Source organism: Triticum dicoccoides, chromosome 3A (assembly GCF_002162155.2).
Source record: "Triticum dicoccoides isolate Atlit2015 ecotype Zavitan chromosome 3A, WEW_v2.0, whole genome shotgun sequence".
Classification (NCBI taxonomy): Eukaryota; Viridiplantae; Streptophyta; class Magnoliopsida; order Poales; family Poaceae; genus Triticum; species Triticum dicoccoides.
The window spans coordinates 16636646-16657478 of record NC_041384.1 but is presented as its reverse complement, the minus strand read 5'-3'; the positions used below and the strand labels follow the sequence as shown (position 1 = coordinate 16657478).

The 20833-nt window shown below is 47.1% G+C and overlaps 1 protein-coding gene across 1 annotated transcript; it reads right to left on the bottom strand.

Annotated features, from left to right (window-relative positions):
• Positions 1 to 306: 306 nt before the first annotated feature.
• On the bottom strand, positions 307 to 1351 carry LOC119271744 (E3 ubiquitin-protein ligase SINA-like 5). The gene is made up of 3 exons (XM_037553452.1): positions 1163 to 1351; positions 743 to 1086; positions 307 to 598 (listed from the first exon to the last, which is right to left on the bottom strand). Exons 1-3 carry the CDS (start codon positions 1349 to 1351, stop codon positions 358 to 360), a joined length of 774 nt encoding a protein of 257 aa, XP_037409349.1. The 3' UTR covers positions 307 to 357.
• Positions 1352 to 20833: the final 19482 nt, after the last annotated feature.

Here is a 20833-nt window from a genome sequence, read left to right as displayed (position 1 = left end):
CATGATTCTTGTCACATCTTAGTAGACTATAGGAGTAGGTGATAAATTTACCAAACACGATCTTATAATTTTTGGAGACGAAATTTAAGTATTCTGTACACTGATTACCTAAGCTAGACTTCAGAAGCGCGAACACAAGCAATCACAAGTGGCAAACACAATCCAACACTAATAACACTAATAACAAGTTCATACTGGGTTTTTTCCTTACATTAGCTCATACCGGGGTTCATGTACAGCCAAAAGAGAGCAAAATGATGCAGTAGCTACGTAAGTAAGTACTACGGTGAGATCAAACTCCCAGCATATATATGGTGAGCAAGGAGTGATCAAATCAGAGAAGGCTGGCTAATTCATTTATGGGAATTTGGTGATACGGAGCCGCAGATGAACCTCGCCGGACTCTCCGTGCAGCATGCTCGGGTTGACATGCGCATGGAGCAAGCCCTGCTCCATGTCCACCTCGCCCGGGACGGAGCAGCTCGCCACGTCCCCTTTCACCTGGACGCTGCCCCTGAGGTGGCCGGGGGCGGCCGGAGGACCATCCACCCAGAGCACGCCCGTGTACAGCGGCCTCGAGTCGGCGTCAGCGTTGCCCCTGACACACACGACGTTGACGGGGCGGCGGCCGGCTGGTCCCCTGCCGGCGCCCACGGCCAGGAGGAACACGTTGCCGTCCTCCGCGACCAGCAGGCAGCGGTAATCCCCCGACGGCGCCTGCACGACGAGCGGGTGGCTAGACTCGTATTTGATCTTGTCCGTGAGCCAGGAGTGTTTCCCGGACGGCGCCGTGAGGTGTCGCAGGAGTTCCGCCGGCGAGCCCTCGAACGGGGGCGTGCACTCGAAGCAGTAGCAGGGCGCGTGCGCGCACTTGGCCTTGTGGTCCGCCGCCGCGTGGTACACGATGGAGCTCGCGCAGCCGTGCTGCTTGTACGGGCACGGCACCTTGTAGGCGCCGACCACGCCGTCCATGAACTCGGAGTGGGTGTAGGAGACGTCATGCCCGCATCGACCGCAGTGCCTGTTCGCTGTGCCGTCTCTGTTGCCGCCGCCGCAAGCGCAGCACACGAAATGCTCCTTTTCGCACTGCAATCCCAAAGTTCATCCATCATTTTTCACGCTGATTTGAGGAGCTAATTCGAATGTAGGAGGAGAGGAGTACCTTGAACACCGGAGGCTTGAGGGGGGCACGACAGGCCGCGCAGTGAAACAATTTCTTGGGCAAGTCCAAGTTGGCAGGCTCCTCCTCTTCCGCCAGCATTGCGCCACCATTGTGTTCCGCGCCTTCTTCATCCCGCTTCACCACGGCAGCCGATTTCGCAGTTGCCGCTGGACTGGGCACCGATGGCATGGCGGCCACCGGAGTGGTCACTGCCACCGTGGCCACTGGACAGGGTGTCGGCGTCTTCGTGGCCACCGGACTCTGTGCCGCGAGCACCCTCGTTGCCGCTGGACTGGGCGCCGGTGGCGTGGCGGTCACTGGACTGGTCACCGCCACCGTGGCGGCTGACTTCGTGATGGGAACGGGATTGAGCTCGGCCAGTGTCCGCGTCTTCGTGGCCACCGGACCCGGCACAGGCAGCGCCGGTGGCATGACGGCGAGAGGACTGGTCAGCCCCACCGTGGTGACCGGCTTCGCCTTTGCAACGGGGCTGGGCGAGAACAGCGCGGCCCTCCTCGGGGCCGCGAGCTCCGCCGGTGTCACCGTGGTCACCGCGACGACACTGGACTTCTTGGCGCCGCTCCCCTCGGCCTTCTCGGAGAGCCGCGGCCTCTTCTTGTCCTGCTCCCCCAACTTCTTCCCCTCCTCCGCCATAGGGTCAGATTCCCGCCTTCCCTGTGCCGAAGAAGCTACCTATGGAGGGCGCCTGGGAGAAGATGGGGATTGCGCCTTTGCTTTGAGAGAGTAGGAGTGACCTGCGACCTAGGCTCTCTGGCTACATCGGTGTTCTTTACTACCCCAGTTCAAGTTGACGTCCCAAGCTCCAAGTTCCAGCAACGTCTTGTCTTATTACCTGGTACTACTTAAGGGTCTTCCTGCTTGTCTGAAAAAGAGGGTGTTCTTTCTGCGGGTACACGATTTTGTAGAGATTCTGCTGTGTTTTAGATTCTGCTCATTGAACGCTCTAGATGGCTTGGTCATCGAGCACAGTTTCACCACATATTTGGTGAAACTTTTAATCAGTGTAAGCTATTTAAAAATATCTTGCTCGGTCCAACTTCATAAATCTTTTTTTTTTCTTTTGCGAGAACACAAATCTTATACTCCCTCCATCCCAAATTAAACGAGCATCATTTCATGCAGAGGGAGTATTTCATTTCAGAATAAAAATGTTGTGTGCTTTCCATGGTGCGGTCGAACATCTAGTACTACAAAGTATCATATGTTTTTGGTTTCTTCAGAATTTATTAATGTCATGGCACTCAATTGGTACATCCTTTTTTATTCCTTTTGTTTGCGTTTTTTTGTTAGTATTCATGTATGTGTGAAATTTGGCAACACAAAGATGCACTAATAAATTTTTATTATTACGAAATGCCAACAAAAATTTGAAACTATTTTTCATTCACAATATATGCAATGTTATAGCTTTACTTGACTGTTATAAATATTTCCCCTTCACAACCTTTGATCGGTTGATTTTTCTTTGTGAAAATGTTGGTTAAATTTATTGAATATAACTTAGTTTCCTTTTGCGAGGCCAAACATAAGTTAGTTTTTCTAGCCTAAATGATATTCCCTCGGTTCTCAAATATAAGATATTTTGAATATTTAAAATGGACTACGTACGAACTTGAATGAGTGAACAAACACACTAGAACACGTCTACATACATTTGGTGCAGAAAAATGTTACAACATTTTAGGGCCTATTTGATTCATAGGTTTCTGAGAACACGAGAATAGAAAAGTATAGGGTTGGAGTGGCATACTCACTCGAGTAATATAGAAGCAGCAAAGAGTGTTGATGCCACGAAAAAACAAAAAAAATTGTAAAAAAAGTTGGAGTGGATGTTAGAATTTCCTATAAAACGTAGTACAAAAGATTTCATAGGAAAACTCGTATGGGATCCAATCAACCAACGTCGAAAAAAAATTCCAATGGATTTCAATCACTCAAACAATCTATAGAATTCCTTGGACTCAAAGGAGCCATTACATTTGTGAACGTAGACAGTATTTTCCTTGACTTTTCTGGTATATTCAAGAGTGAATTTTAAAAAAGAGTGAATTTCTGTTTTTGCTAGAATTAAATGCACCTAAATTTCAATCACTCAGGTAACTTTTTTTTCTTGAATGCACCTAAATGCAGGAAATTCTTTTCTTCTCCCATTTTTGTTCCACTTTCTGCACATTGCAAGTCAGTTTCTTTGGACGAAAAGACAGCGTAGAGCTATATTTCATTGATGAAGAAGAATAAGCAGAAGTTCACAATTGGAAGTTGAAAAATCAATAGCTCAAATTGTATCATGGTTATTCTAACATGTATTCAGCTGCCACACGGTACATACTTTCCAGATTCTGTGTTGTTCATCATTTCAGCTAAAGCTATTAACATGTGTAGTGTTTCTTATGTACTGATTTGATTTGTTTCTGTTTCTTAGTGCACTGTGGGGCATACCATATGCTCGTCTTGCCATGACAAGCTCCTGGACAAATGCCACTTCTGCTCCCTTCCCACGATCTACAATTGCTGCCTCATGGTAGAACATGTCATTGAATCCATCAAAGTTGCTTGTTCCAATGGCAATCACAAATGCACTGCAAGAATAAGTTACTACCAGAAAGAAGACCACGAGAAAGTCTGCCCACACGCTCCATGTTTCTACCCCGAAACCAGCTGCGGCTTCAGCGTATCAACCATGATGCTTCTGGACCATTTTTCAGGCAAGCACAAGTGGCATCCCCCGAAAGTTACGTACAGCAAGGTGTTCCAGATCCGCATCCAGCTGGGATCAACCATTCTCGTGGGCGAGGATGGGCACCTGTTCCTTCTCAACACGACAATGGGGTCCCTTGGCGGTGTCATCTCAGTTTGCTACATCCAGCCTCACATTACTGGATCCAAATACAGGTGCAGGCTATCATTGTAGTGCACTGAACCGAGCTTTTCTCGGGCTATGGACTTTCAAACCAGGAGGACTAATCTGTATGATGGGCTGCCCAAAGATTGCTTCCTGTTCCTTATGCCGAAGGTGTTGCTCCGTGGCTCCGGTAGGAGTGCCACAGCCATGGTTGGTATGATGCTCATGCCATCGTAGGAGACATGCGCAAGTGATGGCGGGCCCATGTATGTACCACTCGCTGCCTGCATAGGACGTAGGATTCGATATTTGGGTGCCGACTGACAAAGACTGCTTCTGAATATCGTAGTAGATGTTTGTCAGCTATTGAAGGAGGCATTAGTGTTCTTTTGGCATGTCTTGATACATTGCTAAACTTATTCTTCTAGCAAACATGTATGTCATTTGTTTCGAAACCTCACTTGAGCTTGTCATGTATTGCTTAATCAGTACTTGAACTTGTATCGAATAATCTTTATGTATGATCTATATTTGTAAGCGAAAATCGCGTGGAGGCTTCTGGGGTCCGAACTGGGTGATCTTGATCCAAGGTTACATGGCCATATCGCAACGTGAAAAACTGCAGGGCTGCAACTCTCTGAAGGCGTTGGATTGTGGGGAAAGTATCGATACTGGTATATTTTTGACTTAAAGTGCGGGCCATTGGGCTGGTTGCTTAAGCGGATCAAATTGTTTGGATCCATGAAAACATGCTGTTAATTATGTGCCATTAGACGAACCAAATGCAATGGCTATTACTCAGCTGGTATGTGAATGAAAGCAGGGTGAACTTAGCACAAGGTACAACTGAGGCTTTTTATCAGATAGCATATGATTTCTGTTTTTAGACATTGATGATTGAACGAGTCATGCGGCTTCGTAACACTAGTAGAAAAAGGGTCAAACATGAAGCACATTAGTGCCGGTTTGAATTTGAGCCGGCACTAATGTGTACATTAGTGCCGGTTGCAACGGCTAGCCGGGCCTCTCTCATTAGCACTGGTTCGTGCTACGAACCGGTACTAAAGTGAGTGGTGGCAGGATGTTGTCAGTCCGGGGCCCCTCCAGCACCTTTAGTACCGGGTCGTATCACGAATTGGTACTGAAGGTTGTCCTACATAGACCATTCGTCCACCCGAGCTCGCTCTGTTCTTCCCCTTTTCTCTCTCCTCTCTGTTCTTTTCCCTCTTCCTCTCAAGCTCATCATACATTTTGCCCAAGATTTGAAGGCCCCCATCCATTCAAATGATCACAAAGGTTAGCAACTTTTTCCTTTCATTTCTCATTGCTAGATTAGCTCGTGCAATGCTTTATATAGCGATTTATTTTTGAGTTTAGTAATTTGGGAGGAATTATATATATGTGCTAGTATTTGATTTATATGCAATTTAAGGTAAAAAATAACACTTAGTGTTGCATATGTAGGTGTGGTTTACTTAGTACCTTCTAAATCTCCGTCGTAACCACCGTCGATCGCTCGCAACGTCCCGTCGCCGGCACCACCTTGTGATGAGCCTCTTGTTCATGAAGTTTTATATAAAAAATTGATGTTTGTGTGATTTGGATATATAGTTACTCGTATAATTATCTTACCCATACGTTGTTTGTTATACATAGTGCCATGGTTTTAATATCCGTCCCCGTCGGCCCTCGTCCGGGTGATGATTCGGATGTGGTATATTCTCTTTTAAAACTATTCATTGTATTTCGTGTTTATGAAAAATTATTCCCATCAAGTTGACATAGATATTTGTATGTAAGAGGTAGTTGAACCGGAAATTCCAACCGACCCTATTGTCGAGAGGTTAAATTTAGTTGAAAGAGAAAACGAGGATTGGAAGGAAAAATTGAAAAGAATTGAGGGGGAGAAGATGGAATTGGAGTTGCATGTTGCCGATGTCGTCGATGATCACAAGATTAAGATGGAGAAAATGCGCTTGAAGATTAGAAAGATTAGAAAATATGCCATTCATAGTGAGGCTTGGTATCATTATGCTGTTGGATCAATTGTTACCTTAGTTGCGATCTTGATTGCATTTGTTGTTGCATTTAAATTCTTTAGCTAGAGAGTTATTTGTTTGTTGCATTTAAGTGTTGTATGATCTTTATGTATGAACTTTATGTATTGTATTAATTTGATGTTTTTGGTGCTGTGTATTGAAGATGAGCCGGCAATGGATGTTCGATGACCGATGCTCTCCCGAGTTCATTAATGGCGTGCATATTTTTCTGCTTGCGGCTGAGGCAAACAAGCGAGCGGATGGTTTTATGCATTGTCCATGTGCTGGCTGTAAGAATGGTCGCAATTACTCTACGTCAAGAACCATTCGCGTTCACCTATTTGAGTCCGGTTTCATGCCCCACTATAATGTTTGGACCAAGTATGGAGAAAGAGGAGTTATGATGGAAGACAATGAAGAAAAAGAGGACGACGACAGCTATCCTGGCCATGTGTTCCCTGAATACGATGATACAACAATGAGGGAAGAAGCTGAGCCGGTAATGCGGGAAGAAGCTGAGCCAGCAATGCGGGAAGAAGCTGAAGAAGAGGCATCGGATGAGCCCGTTGATGATCTAGGTCGGGCCATTGCCGATGCAAAGAGAAACTGTGCAAGTGATTTGGAGAAGAAGAAGTTGCAGCGCATGTTAGAGGATCACAAAAAATTGTTGTACCTGAATTGTGTAGGTGACAAGAAAAAGCTGGGCGCCACACTGGAATTGCTGCAATGGAAGGCAAAGAATGGTGTATCTGACAAGGGATTTGGAAAGTTGCTGGTAATGATAAAGGATATGCTTCCAAAGGACAACGAATTGCCCGAGAGTACATACGAAGCAAAGAAGGCTGTCTGCCCTCTAGGGTTAGAGGTGCAGAAGATACATGCATACCCTAATGATTGCATCCTCTACCGCGGTGAGTACGAGGATTTGAACGCTTGCCCGGTATGTGGTGCATTGCGCTATAAGATTAGCCGCGATGACCCTGGTAATGTCGAGGGCGAGCGCCCCGGGAAGAAGATTCCTGCCAAGGTGATGTGGTACGCTCCTATAATACCACGGTTTAAACGTTTGTTCCAAAACAAAGAGCATGCCAAGGCGATGCGATGGCACAGAGAAGATCGTAAGAAAGACGGAAAGTTGAGAGTACCCGCTGACGGGTCGCAGTGGAGAAAAATCGAAAGAAAGTACGGGAAGGAGTTTGCAGATGACGCAAGGAACGTATGGTTTGGTCTAAGCGCAGATGGCATTAATCCTTTTGGGGAGCAGAGCAGCAACCATAGCACCTGTCCTGTGACTCTATGTTTGTATAACCTTCCTCCTTGGTTGTGCATGAAGCGGAAGTTCATTATGATGCCAGTGCTCATCCAAGGCCCTAAGCAACCCGGCAACGACATTGATGTGTACCTAAGGCCATTAGTTGAAGAACTCTTACAACTGTGGAATGGAACAGGTGTACGTGCGTGGGATGAGCACATGGGGGAAGAATTTGACCTAAAGGCGTTGCTGTCCGTGACCATCAATGATTGGCCTGCTCTCAGTAACCTTTCAGGACACACAAACAGGGGATACCGCGCATGCATGCACTGTTTGGACGATACCGACAATATATATTTGGCTAATTGTAAGAAGAATGTGTATCTGGGACATCGTCGATTTCTTCCGAGCAGGCATCCCGTAAGAAAGAAAGGCAAGCATTTTAAAAGTGAGGCGGATCACCGAACAAAGTCTCGAAGTCATCCCGTAAGAAAGAAAGGCAAACAAGCCAGCCAAAGGTCCTTACTTACGATAGCATATGATTTCTATGAATGTAGTATATGCCCTACTCTAAGTAGGGATGCAACGCGGTGTCCCACTTAAGCCCTCTAAACTATGCTAGTAATACAAATACACTAATTGTGACAAAAAGAGGAATGCCTTGGTTTTATTGAATCAACTGAAGGATGTGGGCTGATGCAGGATGCCACTTTGCATCCCTAATTCCAAGAAGCGGGTAAACATTCGACGGTGTTGTGGGGGTCTGGGCCCTTAACCCTTACTTTATATATATACGAGTAACTGTCCAAGCAAAAATTAGACATAGATTTGCTTTTTGTATATTACTACCAGGATTTGATTTGGACAAGTATACCGGAGATATCTCCCTGCTAGTATTAGCCATAGGCTTTTCAAGTAGACTTGCACTATGGATGGAATGTAGGGGATTACCGAGTCATGGTTGTGGTGTAGCAAACGTCCCACGCCAACTATATCTTTGATAACCCGTTGAACCAACACATCTTGGCATAGATAGTACATGGTGGCTCTGAAAAATTCTGTCGTTGGGGGGCAATAGACGCCGAAGATGTAACGTTGTGTCCATGTTGGCGGGTTGGTTTCTATGCCGTTGCACATCCAAATCTCAATTGACTCATACTTGGGCCCTGGATGAGCCACACTCAGATCCCCCGCGCAGCTCGCCCAAGTAGGGCGTTGCGTACATGAGCCCCGTGCAGCAAGGAGGCGGTGGTGTGACGATGAATGATTCGTCCTCCTCTCTGAAGCGGAGAAACCCTGGTGCCGATTCTCCATCCGCGAGTTTGTTCTGGTCAATGGGCCAAAACAATGAGCCCTCGAAGAAGGTCGGGTTTCTCAAAATGTCAGCAGTGTGGGGTAGTTTCCTCGCCATCTCACGCCAATGTTGGTCTACCCCGATGGTGAAAACCTCCATCCCAAAGTTCTGGTGGTAACCGCCCCAGACCGGGTTCCATATGGCCGAAGAAGAAGCATGTGACCTTGTAGATGTCGCTGCGAGGGTCGTAGCTGATGCCAAACACTTGGTGGGTGAGCAGCTTGTAGAAGCGGTCAGTTGCTACACTGTTGGAGCTCGGAGGCAGTGGGAGGACGCGACGTGTGGCTGGGTTGAGCATGCAGACCACGGTCTCTGTGGGCACAACACCAGCCCATCGCAGTGCGCGAAGCAATGCACATCGTCTTCATGAGGTAAGTCCATGGTGTCTGCGAGGGGTGCACCCTCCTCCGACACATACAAGCCAATGGTGGCGACCTTGTTCGTGCGGTCCTCTCTCGTACTGGTCCACACGAGCAAGCATGACTTCTGGGTACAGAGGTGGGTGCCACGAAACGTCACGTTGTCGGAGATGGTGTGGCGCCACGCCTTGTAGACGCACCTGAACCGGAGTAGCGACTTGATGGGCAGCCGGGCCATGATCTGCAAGAGGTCAGGAGGCATCCGGCACGGCGCCATCTTGCTCCTCTTGGTTGTCTCGTTGTTCATGGCCAAGCCAGATCGTGTCGATGAGATGATGTTTTTACATGATAGGCTTTCAACGTATTATGGAAAGAGCAAAGTCTCGTCGCTGTCGGATTAGGTTTCCTCGACGCATCACAAGTGGTGGCTGACTCCTATTCTGCTCCCATTCCCATATGACTACATTATCTGCAAAATATAAATTATATAATATTCTCATGGCTTTGATTGCAAAAAAAGGAAAATGTTTCCAGCCGGGGCGCCGGCCCAAGATTGGGCCGGTCGCACGCCAGCCTTGCGATCCATATGGATCATGCGTCCAACATGCCACAAGCGCAACCCCTGCGAATCATTTTTTCTTCTTCTTTCATACTTCTTCCTCACGACGTGGGGCAGTTGCAACTGTCCTTGCTGTTGGGTGGTGCACTGTGGTGCTCATCCCGTTCATGTTGCTGGGCACGTTCAGCGCAGAGGCCGCGGACGGCGACGGGGGGACACCGCGATGTACTTCCGTTGCCACGGCTGCCTGCACTGTGCCAGCCATGGCCGTCCATGTCCTCGTCTTCCTCCCGCGCGGCCGGGTGCTGCGACCGGCGAGGCTGGCAGCTTCAATCAGCATGGTGAGGGAGGCGAGATGCAACTAAGGCTCCAGAAAGCTGGCACCGCCATGGCCAGATGTTGGAACTGTGGCTCGTAGTTGCTGCAATCGTCGAACATCCGCGAGCTTTTCCATTGTGGCCACACCAACGCGTGGAGGGATGCTACAATCGTTTGATGCGGGAGCTGCAACCGTGCCCCGGTTTTGCTGGAACCGGCGACCTCGGTGAGGTGCAGGGTCACCACGGCAAGTTAGATTTGAAGGGCGGGGGTGTGCAACCATCAACCTCTTTTGTTGCAACCTTACTATGCCAGAGCTGGAACCAGCGGCTGATTTTTCTTCAACGATTGAACCGGCGAGAAGAAAAAGGGCTCCACCGGCTGCGTTTTGCTGGAACCGGCAACCGAATTTGCTAGAACCAACCACCACGATTGCTCGAACCGGTACCTCAAGTGCGATCGGAATGCTGCAACCTGCCGCGATAAAAGCTACAATTGTCGGCGACTTTTGCTACGACTGGCAACAGAGAATGTTACATCCGTCATCTGAAAATGCTTCAACCAGGGGACGACCAACCAACAATGGTGAGCGGTGGCGATGGAATCTGGGAGCAAACCGTAAATGAGGATGATGACAGCGAGCCAAAGCAGGAACCGTTGTCCATTGGAGCTGCAACTATGGGCAGCGGAGCTGCATAGTTAGGCGTCTCCTAGGCAGTTTTTTGCTTCGAACTGGACGAGGGGAGCTGCATCCAGCCTACTTCCCAACGCGGCGAGCGGCGGCGATCGCAGGCGAACGACAGCGAGTCGAGGCGCAGTAGTGCTTCGAGGGATCACAATACCGGGAGTTCGAAAGAAGCCTAACGCACCACACTGGCGTGTGTGCCAAGCCCCACGACACAACTCAGGAGCATCCACAACCAACGAGTGCAGTAAACACGAACCTTGAGTGGGAGCTCCGCCACGGAAAATCGGAAGCGGTTGAGTGACTTGGTTGCTCCTTCTATTCTTGTCTCTCTTTACGTTCAAGTAAGTTTTCCTGCTACCTATTCTTCACTATGTTATTTCTAGGATATTAGGTGAAGCTTAGCCCCTATTGTGATCTTGGATGTATTTTCTACTCTCTATGTTTTGTTGCCTGGTGGTTAGCACAGGTTGGTTGGGAGCCAATACTTGATTTTCCGCATCATCCTTAGTGTTATCTTTTTCGGGCCCCGGCAACATTGTTCAACCCTTTTTCATGCACTGATGCGAGGATGATCTTGGTTGGTGTCCTCTCTGGTTACCCCCCTGTGTCTCTATAACCTCCAGCTACGGATGCCTGCTTAGAAGCTTCTGGACTAGGTTGTTGCATGGTGTGGTGACAGATGGATTCCTCATTGCTTCTTGATGGCATCTGCCGAATCAAGGGGTTATTTTTCCTACTCCATGCAAGCAGCTAATCAAGATTTTTAGCGTCGGGGGTCTCCACCCTGTTCCAGGGATCTTTTGGACGCTTGTGGCATGTTGATGTTATTTGCTGGTGGCAGCCAACACATCAGCCAGGGCGTATATGTCTATCGATAACAGTGAGAAAAGTGTGATGTGTCGTGACCTGGGTGAAAAGTTGTGATGCGTTATGTGCTCCTTTGTATTATTTGGTTATGCGTGTCCCTTGTGCTTACACATGTATCCTTTCCTTTTTATGGGCTCCCACTTGTTTGATGATGTTATAATCCGGTGATGGGGTCAAAAGTACTCCACCGTGTATCAATTAAGCCGGAAACTACACAAAAAAAATGTGCTTACTTTTATGTTCCTCAATTTTTCTAGAATATCATTGATCTGCAATAGTCAAACTTTTATCGCACACTTGTAGGTACTTGAAAGAAAGACACCATTAATATATGGATAAACTAGCAATAATGAAATAGATTAAGAGCATGTCTTATATCTATACCATGTAAGTTTGGGAATGGAAACCACAATGAGGAAGCATTTATAGTGTAGTGTGGCTGCCTCGGCACCTTTTGTACTCATACCTCTTCTATTGTCCTCTCCCACCTCCTGGAAAAAGTTTGGCCTGAGACACACAGACACGGGCTTTCTTTCCCCAAAGGCCAGCCAGGATGCTAGGCGCCGCCGTCGAGGGGAGGAGCAGGGCTTCGCCGGACAAGGCTAACGAGAGAGCCAAGAAGGCGCGGCTGCAACTGCCCGAAGGCCACGTGAGGCAAGAGGCGGTCAGAGGAGGAGATGGGGGCCATCATCGGGGCGGCGTACGGCCCGCGAGTGGAGCTCGCTGTGAGGATTGACAAGAAAGTGCTCCACTACCCCCTCTGCACCCTCCCCTTGAAGCCCCCCGTCTTCCAGGTTCCTCTCGTTCTTTCTTTCCTTCTTTCTTCCTCCATTGGTGCCGGTGAGAGATCGACTCTTTCGTGCTAATTTACGGGCCGTCTACCATTTGTGTGCCTGCCTACAGTGCAAATCGGGGCACCTGGCCTACGGCTACTGCGTGGCCCTCCTGCCCTTCGAGCGGTGCAAGGCGTGCGTGGACGACGGCGGCTTCTTCGACCCCTGCCCCGTGCTTGACGTCATGGTGTCCTCGACTAGGATCGAGTGCCCCAATGCCGGCTGCCAGAGGTACGTGACCTACCACGAGGTCGCCGAGCACAAGACCGTGTGCCCGCACGCGCCCTGCCACTTCACAGAGCCGGGCTGCGTCCCCGTCGGCGCGCCGCAGGCGCTTGCCGGCCACCTCCACACCGTCCACTCAGTGCCGGTGCGCGCCGTGTAGTACCGCAAGATCAGCCAGCTCTAGCTGCCTGTGTCGACCCTGCGGGTGGTGCTTCTCGTTGACGACAACCATGTTTTCCTCTTGACCGTGGGTGTGCTCGGCGCTGGTTTTAGAATAAATCTGAGGCCATACCGTCGATCATCTGAGGACCAAGCAATCACATGAGCATGACACTGAGATTTGTTAACGAGGTTCACTGATATGGCAACATCCCTGGGGCCTGACTATGGGCGCTCCTCCCCATGACACTGCTACAATACCGCACCAGGTTGCCCTGGACATCGGCACATGCCGCCGGCTTCCCCTGCGTTAATGTGCTATTTTGTTGGCATAGATTACATCGTGTGTCTACCCCCTCTATATATGAGAGGCCTAGGATACAAGTGTCCTATTAGGACACAACTCCACATCCTATGTAAACACAATACAACTCCTAGTCCAACTGTAACCTACCTTGTACACTATATTCAACACAACTCTAACAAACTCCACCTTGGCGAATATACTCCACCACCCTAAATTTGTCCATGCGTCAAACTTCCATGTACATTGGACTTGAGCTTATCCCATGAGAACCGCTGCTACTCCAAAGACTCCATGTGACTTCACCTGCAGCTTGTAGTCCCTTATTTTCTTGACCACAGTCAACACTCGAGAAAAATCAAGTTCCACATTACTCTAGTTTGCACTCCCAACTTCCAGAGCATCAGTCCAACGCCATCACACACTGATCAACGACCTGCGTGAAAGTGAACAACTCATATATTGGATGTCAGACATGAGAGTTTCCTGAACTCAACATCACCGCTCCTTTCTTGACCGCCTGTCTAAAACTTGAAGGAATTTCACCATTTCTTATAGTCCTCCTAAGTCAAATTCGCAGTTGTCTTACCACATGTATGACCACCAGAGTCCTAGCCCGTCTCCATGTCTCGTGCGTACCGCACGCCTCGCCGCTATTACCGCGTCGAGCCTCCGCTGTCCCGGTTGAGTCTCAAGGGTCGCGAACCCACACCACTCAACCCCCATTGCGGAGTACCACCGATCATCACAGACCGATGATGAGTTTCACGCTTCCATCAGACCACTGGGCTCCAGTCCAAACTGCGTGTCACTCGCCTTTTCCCCCTTGCTGAATAGGCTTCGATTCTTTGGATCCTTACACCGTAGCCCCTCAATCCAGCTCCACCTTCAACATGACTCCATGGTAGATGATCAGTCCACCCTCGCACCCCGTCGACTTCAAGCTCCGTGTGTACATCACCTTGAATCAACCCCGCACCATAGTCTTGTCGAAGTCACACAAGCCCTCGGGGCCTGCGCCACGTGTTTCCACGCCCAAAAGTCGGTCACCATTAGCATCACGCTGCTATGTCCTCGTTGCCGATCCCGCGCCGTCTTCTATACCAACCGACTTGCGTCGATCCGTCAGACCGCCTAGTCTGACCCAGCCGAACTCGTTCGACTATACGACACATTCCAGACTCAATCCGTCACCGTGACCTTCACCATCCATACACACACACGTGTACCGACAAAGAAACCAAAGCAAAGTCCTCCATAGCCTTCCTGTGTGAACATGCCACAGATCAACAAAGCTAAGCTAGCTCAAACTCCTGATTCATCACACGTATGTAGCTTTAGGACCTTTTTCTTTCTTTCTTGATAGCATATCACGGCTTGGCTAGCCCTTGTGTCGATCCTTTTTTTCTTAAACAAACAAATCTCTGTATTCTTCTTTGTGTGCTAGCTCCTGGCCGAGTCTCGTTGCATGGCTTGTACGCTCCTGGGAGCCGCGCCTGATCCACAAGCACAACACGTGCATACACCACCAGCTAGCCCCGCTGGGCCAGCCACCGCGTGTGCACTTCGGCTTCAGCTGCTTGGCCTGCCACGCGTGCCTCCGAATCACAGTTGCACCTAGCGATCGATACGCACACGCTGCCACGCACGCGCCTACGCTCGCCCGGTCGACCTATGACTGATCACCGCACGTCCCTTACAGCCGCACGCGCAGGCGGACCGTCCGCTGATCCGACGCCTGTTGCAACCGCTGCTTTCCGATCTCGCCGAGAACTCCATCATCTTCCGATTGCTTCTTGTTTTGGACCAGATCATCTTGTTGCTCTTTTCAGTCGTGTCCCACGCGATCGCCGAGATAAAATCCCGCCGACAAAGCCATCGACCAGCTTCCGCACTCACGATCTTTTCAAAACTTCCTCCAGATCAACTCCACCGTGGCTTCAAACAACATTGCTCATGATACCACTTGTTAGAATAAATCTGACGCCATACCGTCGATCATCCGAGGACCAAGCAATCACATGAGCACAACACTGAGATTTGTTAACAACGTTAACCGATATGGCTACATCCCCAGGGCCTGACTATGGACGCTCCTCCTCATAACACTGCTACAATACCGCACCAGGTTGCCCTGGACACCGGCACATGCCGCCGGCTTCCCCTGTGTTCCTGTGCTATTATGTTGGCATAGATTACATCGTGGGTCCACCCCCGCTATATATGCGAGGCCTAGGATACAAGTGTCCTATTAGGACACAACTCCACATCCTATGTAAACACAATACAACTCATAATCCAACTGTAACCTACCTTATACACTATATTCGACACAACTCTAACAGCTGGCATGACCGCCGTGTCCTTGGTGTGCGCTAGGGCGAGGGCGGCGACGCGGCCCGGGTTCACGTGCAAGATGTGGGTCAATCTAGAGCCGTCCCAGGCGGCGGCAGCGAACTGCAGCAAGTAGGACATGTTGCTGGTGGACATGCACATAAGGAGCAGCTCGTCGCCCGGCACGGTGGCCGCCGCGGACGAGCCGACGTTCCTGCCGGTGCCGCGGATGTACCTGGTTCCAGCAGCGACAGTGGACGGGGCTGCGTCCATGGAAGTTCGCCTGCACATCCGCATCGACAAGATCTCCCCTTGGTCCGATGCATTGGCTTGATTAGGTCCACCGCTGCTGTGTTGATGGGAAACAAACGATGTATTCAAGGCAGTTCGTGCTTACTTATTTTGGAGTTGCAGCTGAAACTATTTGGGTGATGTTAATTAATAGATGCAGTTCACCTTTAATGTCATTGTAGGGTACTGTATTTAAATCAGAGGATATTATGCTTGGTGCTCATCTTTTCGTGAAATGCATCTTCTTCCGTTCTTATGTCATTCCAACTTGCAAGCATTTCATTCGCATCCGTTTCAATCTATCTATCTCAAGTCAGGAGTAGAGCTCAATCTCATGCCATGAAATGTTATCCATGCTACGAAAGCGATATTTAATGCAAATTTACTGGAGGATAGTGAGGAAGAAAGGAGGCCTTCTGTCAGACAAATCTCCCAAGGAAGATACCTTGCCAATGTTGATGCAGCATATAACCCTGCAGTAATTGCTGATTAAGCTTCTCTCAGAGTCTTCCTAAGGAATGAATCAAATCCATCTCCTTCCTAACGGGGAAACTTATCTCTGTCCACTGCTTAAACTGCTCATACTAAAGTGTTCTAGACCTCTTTGAGGCCTGCAGTCTGCCAAAAACGAAAAGTAGTAACTTCTACTAAACGTGGCCATAATTGTTTTCTAGATGAATGAGCTTTCCGAGGAAAAAAAAATCTATTTTCTAACAAAATAATCTTTCGATATTAAAATGAAAACAAGTCATCGATACTATAAGTGTAAACATCTACTTACAACTTGAATGTCGGCTGAGAGTTACCCTACCAAACAATTGGTGTTTACTGATGGGCATGACATGCGTTTGGATAACTCCCAAATTTTAGATCTCACTCACTAACATTTGATTTGTATTTTGGTTTTATTGATAGTAGAAGACTACGCTGGTTAGTGGAGCATGAAAAAACTTTCTTTTTTAGTTGCTCCTCTTGATTTTACGAACGAAGCATGTCGGCATATTTAAAACCAGGGTACGCAGAGCATAACTATAGATGGACCAGCGCAAAAAGCCACATCGGTAAGGTTTTTAATTTCGGGCATGGAAAAATTTCGGACGTCACCGAAATATGCAGAAATTCAGAAATTGGGAACTTATTTCGGAGTTTGAGCTTCAAAAATCTATAATTTTTCACCTTTTTAACCTAATTTAAATTTTAGTTTGAATTTGACTCAAAATTTCAGGGTTGCAATTATTTCAAACCCCACCGAAATATGTGAAATTTCGCTGAAATTTTGAACCCTCGGTACATGAAGAAACTACATTCCTCTTGACAATTAGTACTACAACATCCAGAAGGAGCAAATTACATGGCGGCATGCAGACCTTTGTGTAGGTTTACTTTCAAGTAAATCTACCCTCGTTAAACCATATCTACAAAAACGACTAGTGACATTTTGGGACGGTGCTAGGTGTCCCGAACACGGGCCTCCTCAGCACACGCGCCTCGCATGCAGACAACTTTCACAGTGGCTGTGTAAGGTCACGTTCCTGACAATGCATTCAATGTGTGTGCAAGCTACGGTGCATAGCCTACCGCTGTCGGGGGTGACACGTGTCGAGAAGTCTGCCTCGATCATCAAATGCGACTTCCACACACCGCTGACTCTTTCGGTCAAGGCAATCAATGGCACATGCTCCTGCATGGACTTCATGGAGTTGCTCTTTCATGCGGACATCAGGCAACATATATCTTTTTATATTATAGAGTGCGATTTGATTTTTTTCAATTTGTCTCACGCAAGCATTTGATTGCTAATATATGCCTATGTTATTCTCATGCATTCTCAGCAATATTATTGATGCATGATGGTATAATTCATCAAGCATGCCATGTTCTATGTATTAGCGATTTATGTTTTTCTTGAATCTTGGTAGGATTTATTTTGGCAGCAAACTGATTTTTTATCCCTAATTAAGCCTTTCACTTACTATCTTTGTTACACGTTATGCTTCATTATACTCGCTGAGATGCAATTCCTTTCCTCTGACTTTGGAGTTGTGATGTTTCTGACAACATCACATAGAAGTTTGCAATTTGCTCTATCCAACAGGTTAGGTAAAAGCGCCATTCCCATTAGGTCATTATATATCAGCTGAAATTTGAAGCCATCGACTGATATGTATTTGCAGAGTCTGATATATATACCCATCTTTAAATATGTTCCATAGTATTCTTCTTTCCTATTAACTAATTCATAAAATGATTCCCTGAGGTGGCCAAAAACATTACTTACGTACAATGCATATATGTGCTTCAATTTTCTCTATTAACAACTTGACATATTGATGTTAATTGTAATAATTGCCCATTTGAAGAAGGCATGGTCAATTATTATTAGACCTTGTTTTTGTTAGGTTCTTTTGTATCGCTTATTTATTCCAACCAGAATGTAGGAACATATATTAATAGATATATTTGTTTTCTTCATTTTCCAAGATGAACTAGCACACGAAGCTGAGATAACTGCTTTGATTCTTAAATAATTGTTTCCTATTAGTACAATATTTTTATCCTCATTTTTCCACTTATCTGTTGGAGATGATGTCTGTGGATTTAGTGTTCAATGCAGCGGCCTGTTGCTTTAGGATACGTTGTGCCTCACACCCGAAATACGCTTCAATTAGTTTTACAGTAAAAATATTGCATCACTTTGTATTATTATGATGTACTACTTCAATCCATGTCACATTATTATTTCAAAATACATAATCACAAACTTCAACATACTTGTTTTTCAGTGAATGTTGTTCCAAATTAGTTCTGGTGGTTTGTTTTATTTATTCTAAGTTTGTGAACTTCTCATTCTTGTATAGGTAAAAGAAAACTTCCAAATTGATGAGGATGATTCTACATATGGAGTGTTAAGGATCATGACAAATTGTGGTTGGATGGTTAGGTGGACAGTGGTATCCCTAGCCCAACAGGGTTCAAATTCTTGTGCTCGCATTTATTTTGGATTTATTTCAGGATTTTCCGGCGATGTGCGTTCTGTGAGAGGAGACGTTCCCGTCGACTATGAGGCACCTACCGTGACTTCGTAAAACATCTAGATGATATGTTGGCTCAGTCTCTCGGATGTGCGCATAGGGGTAGGGGTGTGCGTGTGTGCGTTCATAGGGCTGAGTGTATACGCGTATATATGAGCGCTTGCTTCTGTACTATGCTAAAAAAATGTCTTTTTCAGTTCGTGTCACTATGCTAGTTTACCTGCAAGGTTGAACCCAGCTAATGCACAACTCTTTCCACTACTAGCTACCGATCTAAACTGGACAAGAGTAAAAATGCAAGCAGGGAGAAATATGACCCATAAAATCATCCAAAAAATTTGAACAAATAAATAATTCATCACATGAACGAAATAATAGCTAAAGAAAACTTTAGATTAACACAGCTCATTTGTCTATTGTATTGAACATCGAAGTGGAGAGATTACATCTTGGTTACCGCCATGAACCCATATTCAGGGGTTAGACTACTCACCACTCATCTTTGAGTGTGAGGATCGATGTCGGTGAGGATCGAGATGAATTTTCCCCCTCCGACAAAGTACTAGATCAGGGTTGAAATGATGATCGCCTCAGACCGTGAGATAGTTGACGTGAAAAAATGCACGATAAATTGGGGAAAGGCTTTCAGGGTATATATAGCCACGGGTCACCGGAGCCACCTTCGTGAGAAGCATCATAGGCCCTACGCGTCCCACCAAGGATCCTATGGCCTTTGAACGCCTCTGCCCTATTGTCCCCTCCATGTAGAGGGCCCAGGTGCCCTAGTCTTCTTCCGGCACAAAAACACCTTCTATTTTTTTTCTGTTTTTTCCGGTGACTTTTTCTGTGGTGATTTCCTAATATCCCAAAAATAGCAGAAAAACAAAATTGGTGCTCGCCACTAAATTAATAGGCTTGTTCCTCAAAAGGATTGAAAATATTACAAACTTGAAGGATAATAGGCATGAAACATACAAAAACTATAGATATGTTGGAGATGTATCACTGACCAACTTTTATACTCCATTCCTTACGATCTGTATACTGGAAGCACACCTGAAACATAGTTAATCATCTAATCATAATGCCATTAACATCAAAACCCTCATTATTAGAGCCTAGGCGTACTTTTAACATTGATTTCTTGTAGTAGTAGGTTATCAAAAAGGGTAGTCCTTTGTGCACCCCTTATGGCGGATTTTGGGGCTACCATGCCGGTATGGGGATGCCTATGTCAATTGGATGCCAAGCGAGGAATAGGTGTCATCCTTTGCGAAATCCTGCTCCTCCTGGTTTAACTTTCATTTCCCCATTAAATAATCATTGCCTGTGTTTTGTCCTGCCGAGATCTTTTCTCACATATTTTGATTTGGGGATTATGCTAGCGGTTCGTGTTCTGGTCAGGAGGTCCTTCTATTCTTGTCTCTCCTTAGGTTCAAATAAGCTTTCCTGCCACCTATTCTCCACTATGTTATTTCTAGGAAATTAGGTGAAGCTTAGCCCCTATTGTAATCTTGGGTGTATTTTCTACTCTCCATGTTCTGTCGTCTGGTGGTTAGCAGAGGTTGGTTGGGAGCCGATACTTGATTTCCCACATCATCATTGGTGTTAGCTTTTTCATGCTCCAGCAACGTTGTTCAAGCCTTTCTCATGCACCGATGCGAGGATGATCTTGGTCGGTGTCCTCTCGGGTTATCCTCCCGTGTCTCTATAAGCTCCAACTATGGATGCCTGCTTAGAAGTCTCTCGACTAGGTTGTTGCATGGTGTGGTGATAGATGGATTCCTCGTTGCTTCTTGATGGCATCTGCAAAATCAAGGGGTTATTTTTCCTACTCCATGCAACCAGCTAATCAAGATTTTTGGCGTCGGGGGTCTTGAAAATCCGGTACCCTATTATAGGGATATTTTGGATGCTTGTGGTCATGTTGTCGTTATGTGCTGGTGGTGGCAAGCACATCTGCCATGGCGTATGTGGCGGTCGATAGCAGTGAGAAAGGCGGGATGTGTCGTGACCTGGGTGAAAAGTTGTGATGCGTTGTGTGCTCCTTTGTACTATTTGGTTAGGCATGTCCCTTGTGCTTACACATGTATCCTTTTCTTTCTATGGGCTCCGACGTGTTTGATGGTGTTATAATCTGGCGATGGACTCAAGAACACTCCTCCGTGTATCAATTAAGCAGGAAACCATGCAA